We start from the raw sequence: 8135 nt of genomic DNA on the forward strand, positions 1-8135 counted from the left end.
AAATATTTAAATATAAATTTGTAATTAAATATTTATAGTTTAAATATAAATATTTTTTTGTAGTTTTACAAGAATAATACATTAATTGTTTAATGATTTTATCAATATACATTAAAGTTTCATTAATGTAATGTCTTCTAAGATACCGTGCCAATACATATTATAATATTAATAAGGTAAAGGAGTTTCAAAACTCCAAATAATACGCCCCCTAAACGAAATTGGACCACTTTTAAAGTTCGAGTGCAACTGCAGAATTACTTTGAGGCTTAACTTTCTAAAGTCTAAACTGCTTTGTTGTTATAATTTTAAGAGAGAAAAAAAAATGTAAATGCTATAATGCCTAAAAACCAATATTTTAAAAACTGAACCGGATCGGCTAGTCGAACCGATTCAATTGGAAACTAATATAGAAAATGGTTTGATCCTCTTATTAAAACCGTTAATGACAAAATCGCAAAGAAACCGTTGAACCGACTAGTAACCGACCGGTTGGATCGGATCAGGAACCGACCGGTTCGTATGAAACGCTGTCGTTTTAATTTGTTAAGGGAAAAAAAAACAAAAAAACCCACCCATCCCCAGTCCCCACGCGAGTTCAGTCCCTCACCCCACCAAACACCCAGCTCATTCCAGCTTCCTGGACGAAACACACAGCAAGCCCTAGCTCCTTCCCAACCCAAAAATCCAGCTTCCTGAACGGAACTGCCGCCGCCGTTCGTCTGTGTTAGCGTCTCCGCGGCCTCTTCCTTCTCCTTCTCCGTGGCGTCTCCCCTTTCTAGCTCGGCACGTCTTCCATTCCAAGGTGAAATCGCTGCTCGAGGCCTCCAGCTGGTGCGCCGTGGTGTCGCCGTCGTCTGGCCGTCGTGCCTTCGTCGTCCCGCCGTCGTCTTCCTGCTGCCAGTGGAAGGTTAGTGAAACTGTGATTTACTGATTTGAGGTTAGTGGAAAGTTGAGTCTGTTACTCTGTTTCAGGGATTTGAGGTTGAATTTGTAATTTGTGATTTCTTGGGTCTTTTGTAATGCTGCTGATTTGAGTTTGGAATTTGTGATTACTAATTTACTGATTTGAGGTTAGTGGAAAGTTGAGTCTCTGTTATTCTATTTCAGCGATTTGAGGTTGAATTTGTGATTTGTGATTTCTTGGGTCTTTTGTAATGCTGCTGATTTGAATTTGGAATTTGTGATTACTGATTTACTGATTTGAGGTTAGTGGAAAGTTGAGTCTGTGTTACTCTGTTTTCAGGGATTTGAGGTTGAATTTTTGAGGTTAGTGGAAATGGAAGCTCTGACATTTTTGTCAAGCTGAATATGAAACCCTCTGCCTCTAGTTTAACAATGTATGGTTTAGCATAATAATATATATATATATATGGAAGTGGGAGACATTAATGGGCAAGTGGGGTTGCGGCTTTCAGTTAAGGGGGCTATGCCATTGGATGAAGGGTTGGCAATTGGATTCAATACATCTAATGTGATCAAGTGGAAGGAAGCAAAACTGCAAAACAAAACAAGGGGTTGCAAAATACAAAAATAAATTGGAGTTAGCTGGTATAAATTTAGTTTGATCAATGCTTGCTGATTTGAGTTTGGAATTTGTGATTACTGATTTACTGATTTGAGGTTAGTGGAAAGTTGAGTCTGTGTTACTCTGTTTCGGGATTTGAGGTTGAATTTGTGATTTGTGATTTCTTGGGTCTTTTGTAATGCTGTTGATTTGAGTTTGGAATTTGTGATTACTGATTAGTGACTTGTTAAGCTGCTGTTGTTAACTTGTTATGCAATTATGCTGCTTTGTTATGGATTTATGGCACTGAGTGTTTTGAATTTTGAATTTGTGATAAGTGATTTGTGATTAGTGATTTTGTTATGCTGCTGATTTGAGTTTGGAATTTGTGATTACTGATTAGTGACTTGTTAAGCTGCTGTTGTTAACTTGTTATGCAATTATGCTGCTGTTTTGTTATGGATTTATGGCACCGAGTGTTTTGAATTTTGAATTTGTGATAAGTGATTTGTGATTAGTGATTTTGTTATGCTGCTGTTTTGAATTATAGACATTCAATATTATTTAACGACTGAACTATGTTGCAAATTGGATAAGCAAGAAATTTCTGTACTAAAGTTTTCACCAACTAAAAATTTAATTGCTTGAAGAGATTTTGAAGTTGTGATCAGAAGGAACCACAAACTAAGTGAGCGATTCATTAACAACATCGTCATTAGTTTTTTTTTCTCTTTGGACATCTGAGTATATTTGTACTAATCTCCATTTGTCTGTTCTCTGTTTTGGTATTTTTGGGTCTGTTCTCTGTTTTGGTATTTTTGGCTTTTTCCTTTTTGATAGATGAGACTTGCATCATCTTCTTTTATCATCTGAGTATATAACTTGATCGGTTCACTAGCCAGTTCGGCGCTCCCTATCTTGTATTTTATAGTGATACAAGCATGTGATGCAGTTGTATTAACTAACTGTGCCAGCTAACTAGCTAAGGCTCATTGTGCCTGCTCAGCCTAACTCCTTAACGGAAAGTTTTCAAGTATATTAAGATCAACGGTTAAAAATTACTGAAACACCAGTAGTACACTTGAAAATTTTCCCTCCTTAACTGGTATTAACTAATTGTTAAGGCTAGCTAGTGAAGTGACTCATGCAATCTACGTATCTATCCTCTTTCAACAGATTTCATAGAGAAACTTGTTCGTACTAGGTTTGTAGAGAAAACAATTTCACCTGCTATTTTAATTTCTTACAGTTTGAAGGTAAGTTTAGAATCAAGCTTTGTAGGAAGGCTAATAAAACGAGAAAATAAGTGTTTAATTACTTTTAAATTAAGACAGTAGATTTTCATATGATAATACTTACAAATTCAATAAAAACTAATATCTCACTAGCTCACTTTATCCTTTTTTCAATCTTCTCATTTTAGAGAATTAATCCCTAATTTTACAATTCGAACTCAATTCTTAACTTATCCAATAAAAAAATGGATAAATTAATAATATAAAAATATTACTAAAGTATAAAATATAACATTTCTTTATTAATTTTATTAGAAATATATTTTTAGTTATCAAATATAATCGGACCTCATCAAATCTACTCAAATCTAACCAAAAATAATATTAAATCAAAAGATAAATCCAAACCGTTAAAATATGATTAACCGAATTTAGGATTGGAAGTTCACAACACTACTTGAGAGAATAGAATTTAAGGACCACAGTGCACCTTAAATAGTGTAGGTCCTGCTAAGCCCCTCTTTCTTTTTCTTCTTTCTTGATTCGTCTTCCAGAGTTCGCACACTCTGTACTTCTTGTTAGAGCATCTCAACCACCGTGCACTCTCTCTCTGCTGTGACTCTCTTTCCTCTTCTACCTTCTTCTTTCACATTTTTTGTATTGCATGAAATAGGGAAATATTTGACGAGTTGCATAAACAGCTTTGTAACACTTGGTGTCTAATGCAGTGGAACAAAGGTGAATATGGAATGCGTGGTTCAGGGTATTATAGAGACACAGGTGATTTTATGCATTTTCTTTTGATTTTTAAATTTATTTGCTTTTCCCTAGAGTTTGAGATGTTTCAGTTGCTTCAAATTATAGCTATCTAGGGTGTGAATTGTTCCCTTGAAAGGTAGCATAGGATTTCGGTACTCGTATAATTTCAAAAACATAGTACCTTATTGAATGTATCATATTCTTAATTCTTAATTTCCTGTAGTGTGGGTTTTGCATTGAGAAGCTTTCATAAAGAAGCAAAACTTTGACTATCACAATTATCTAAATATATGCTATTGTAATACTCAAACATTACACGCTGATATTTGAACAGAACCTTCTAATATTATAAAAATACTGAATTTTCCTCACAAAGGACTTCAAGATTGTCACCCATATTGGCCATTATCACTTCCGCAATACTTTTCAAGTAAATTGCTTTAAACCTCTTTGAATATTTATGTTGACACTGTTCTCATTATCTTTCTTGTTGGACTGAGCTATTCTACTATTTTGAATGAGTATACAAGGTGGTTTATCATAGTGGAGTTTATTTTGTTCAGAATCTCTATGTGCAAGAAAAGTAGAAAACAAGTTTATTTCTGAATCTAACGGCCATCAATGCGTGCATTTCTCTGGTTCCACTTTCTAAATAAGAATTAAGTTTTAGCTCGATAATTCTATCTTAATGTATTATTTTAAATTTTTACTAAGGAAAGGAAAGCATTCTGTTCAAGTTGACCTTGGCATCTGATATTTTGTAATCTTTTTGCAGCATGTTGAGGCCCTTGAGATTCTTAACTATTCCATTTCATAACAATGGCAAAGATAAATGCTTGTTTTTAAGTATTCAAGCACCATTTCTGTCTAACTTGGTGGAAGCAAATCAGCAAAACAGAATTACATCTCTAAACCAAGCCTCTGTAGGCTGAAGTGTCATGTACTCTTTTTTTTTTCTCTGAAGTTCAGCTTGCCATGATTTGTTGATTTATCATTTCTATGCTGTTACTTGGTAGCTATTGTTCTCTTCTATTGATTTTTCAATTAATGCATGAATCACCAAAGAATTATACTTATCCCAGTATATGATGTGTTTACTGTTCTGGATTTTTCCTACATTGATGTGGGATGTTTCCACACCTTTAGTGATTCTCTTAACATTATTATTCTAGTGTTACTTAATCACTTGAAAACAACATCGAGTATATGACATAAGAATTTGGAGTTTTTCAAGTTGGACATGATTTTATTGGCTTTCTTTCCAGGCCCTGTAGCATCTGAGGTTCGACTTTTATGTGATCTTGAGCAGGCTGAACCATCATGGTAAACCATGCAGTATTGTCGCCATTCACTTATTAGAACTTTTCTCATGTCCATATAAAAATCTATTAAATGCTTGGTGACTTGTTCAGGACTGTAAGACATATTGGGGGTGCAATGAGGGGTGCCGGTGCTGAACAAATTTCAGTTCTGGTTAGGACAATGGTTGAAAGCAAAGCAAGCAAGAATGTGCTTCGTATGTTTTATTTACTTGGGTACAAGTTAGACCATGAACTGCTTAGAGTGGGATTTTCTTTCCATTTTAACAGGGGTGCACAAATCACTGTAACGGTGTCATCAATCAATAAAATGCTAAAGGTGCATGCAACGGACGAGGCTGTACCGGTAACGCCTGGTATACAGTTGGTGGAAGTAACTGCACCTGCAACTGGTGAAACCTATGCTGAAGTTGCTTCTGCAGTTTCATCCTTTTGTGAATATCTTGCACCGTAAGAAACTTTTATTGTCTTCCTTCTGCAAATTTTCTATATTGTATGTTTTCAACTTTTCCGGGGCTGAAGTGGTAGCTTTTGTATACCTGGTGGCGGCTAATTGTCGGATATAGTCTGTTGCCAACTTACAGGTTGAATTGGTGCAATGGTAAAGTTGTTGCCTTGCTACTTGGAGCTTACAAATTTAAATTCTGGAAACAATCTTTCTATTTGTACAAGGCTGCATACACCTACTCTTTTTATACTGTATGAGGCTAAATTTTGAACAAATTACACTAACCCCCGAAGATTTGGCAATATTACATATAAGATTTCACCATTTGTAAAAAATATATGCTAATCTCCCATGAGAATAATACATACTCTCTATCCCATCATTTTATAAAATGTGACGGAGAATTCAGTGTAGGTATGACAAATCAAGGGGATCTTGTGTGATATAATCTAAGTTGGGAGGTTAAAATAATATCCCCTAGAATTTTAATCTGGAATGTTTTGTCACATTGCCATGCATGCTCTTGTAAAGTCTAACTATCCTATTCGAATAAGTCACGAGGTAGATTATCATTTTTGAACCCTTATGTCATATCATATTACTAACATATCCTTCTGTCATGAAGATTATCATACTTTGTATTGTTCATTCATATTTCTAACACGTACAACTGTTTGACTTCAATTTTTATCAGGCTTTTGCATCTGTCAAAACCCGGCATTTCAACTGGAGTTGTTCCTACGGCTGCTGCAGCTGCAGCATCCCTTATGTCTGACGGTGGTGGTACAACTTTGTAGTGTGCTTGTAATGTATAGATACAAAATTCTTGTACACTATTAAACTTTCATGTTACACATTGTTAATTGAAACAAGGAATGGAACTCCATTGACACAAGTTGCTTTGGAGTGGCATAAGTTTTATAACGGAAAAGAAGAGAAATGCGTGAAAACTGTTATTGCTCATCAACTTCCAAACTTACAGTGCATTTTTTAATATTTGTTTGGGTAAAGTATATTTCGAAAAATATTAATAATACCGGTAGCTTTTAATTAATTTTATTTTATTCTTAACGTTTGAAATAAATTTTAATTGTCTCTAATTTTAATTTTTTGACGATGAACATATGGTTTATTTGTTTTTCCCTTTATATTATTATCGTTCCACACTTTTGTCGGAAATAGATCTTCTCAATTGTTAAAAAAAATTGAGGAAGTAAAGTGTGATCTATAATCCTTCAATGCTATCTCTTTCTTATTTTTTTTTGTCTTACTTATAAAAATTAATGGTGAGAGATTACATTTTACTTCTTTAATTGTTAAAAAAAATTGAGAAGATTTATTTTCTTTTTGTCTTCTGCCATTATCTCATTGTCATTTTATCCTTATTGTAATTATTCCTTTTTTTTTGTTACTTTATTTTTGTTGACAAATTATCATTTTCAACATGTGAGAAGATCTGAATCCAATTATAGCTATACACAAAATTGGAATGTAAAATCATGCATAGTAGAGAAACCTACGTATCAGAAAAATGGAACCGATTTCTATTGATATACTTCCATTATTCTAAGGAATGGTGAGTTTCTTGGTCAAGAGAGAGAACTAGAAATGTAAGCTGAATACATCATATCAAACCATAGGGGAAACTGAAGACATACAAATAGGGGTATTGTTAAAAATGCAACCCCAGAGATTGAACTAGGAACCCACTTCAAATATTCGTAATTTGTTATGAAGAAGGTACTACTAAATGCTAAGATCATGCTTATGATTGAGATAAATAATGCCACTAGGCCAGATATCAAAAGTCCTCTTCAGAAAAACGTGAGATGACGGTAGAGAAGAAAATGGAGACAGAGGCCAAAGATGACATCAGTGCTACGGTATCTGCTAATGCAAATATCTGGGAGGCTAGTCTCTTGGAATCGTTTTGACTTCCTTTATTGTCATCATTATTGTTACCAGTTAACCAGCTGTAGCAAGCAGAGAAAATTAGGGTCGAAACAATAATGCAAGCCTTTGCGGTTTTGTTAATCCAAGATACCTTTCTTGAGCAATGGTTCATGCTCCATGGTAAATAGTTGGCGTGGAGTAAGACCTGCATTGCTAGCTTACTCATAACTAGCAGCAGGTACATCAAGATTTGGCATAGAACCACCAAATACATTGGAATTCTCATCTATCTCAAGAAATCAACACCATACACTGCATTGCCTCCTGCTAGTGTTATCAAATTCCTTGACAATGGTAGTAAAGTGTCCAACATCTTCTTCTTCAATTGCAGAAGAAATATCCGTGTTCCTGAAAATGTTGGATCCAGCTCCTGATATCTCTCTAGTGCATTGTTTATAGCAACGAGATCCCCTTTACAGAGTTCGCAAATGCCAGCATTAAGAAGATGTCCTTTAACTCCATACTTCATCAAGTTATTGTTGAGAGACTGGCAAGCTATGGCTTCATAAATGTCAATTGATTTTTGATATTGTTCTAGCTGGGCACATTGCTGAGTCTGATTTCTATAAGTCACTGCCCTTGAAGCTCATATTTGGATTAGCATGATGGTAGCAGTTGCAAGTGCCTTCTTCATTACTTACTATTATCACTCAAATTGGGTTCCTGGTTTTATTTCTGCGTTTGCGTGTCTACTAATACTTCTTTTCATATTTTTGCAGTTTAAATTATGGTATGTGATAATGTATTCAACGTTTTATTGTAAGAATCTTTTTAAGCCAGACAAAAAAAATGCTTTATGCATTGAAAGATTAGAGATGTAAATTGAGGTGTATTCTATTTCGTCAAATTTATTGTATTCTAATTTATTTTTTTTTAAAGTCATGTTAGCAAGAATTTAAAAGTTCGAGTAATTG

The 8135-nt window shown here is 34.5% G+C and overlaps 1 protein-coding gene and 1 pseudogene across 1 annotated transcript; one reads left to right on the top strand and one right to left on the bottom strand.

Annotated features, from left to right (window-relative positions):
- On the top strand, positions 3142 to 6235 carry LOC107620183 (mediator of RNA polymerase II transcription subunit 18). The gene is made up of 6 exons (XM_021114455.1): positions 3142 to 3357; positions 3471 to 3522; positions 4277 to 4309; positions 4712 to 4824; positions 4914 to 5270; positions 5963 to 6235. Exons 2-6 carry the CDS (start codon positions 3487 to 3489, stop codon positions 6063 to 6065), a joined length of 642 nt encoding a protein of 213 aa, XP_020970114.1. The 5' UTR covers positions 3142 to 3357; positions 3471 to 3486; the 3' UTR covers positions 6066 to 6235.
- Positions 6790 to 7690, bottom strand: LOC107620184 (annotated as a pseudogene).

The sequence above is a fragment of the Arachis ipaensis genome, chromosome B10 (assembly GCF_000816755.2).
Source record: "Arachis ipaensis cultivar K30076 chromosome B10, Araip1.1, whole genome shotgun sequence".
NCBI lineage: Eukaryota > Viridiplantae > Streptophyta > Magnoliopsida > Fabales > Fabaceae > Arachis > Arachis ipaensis.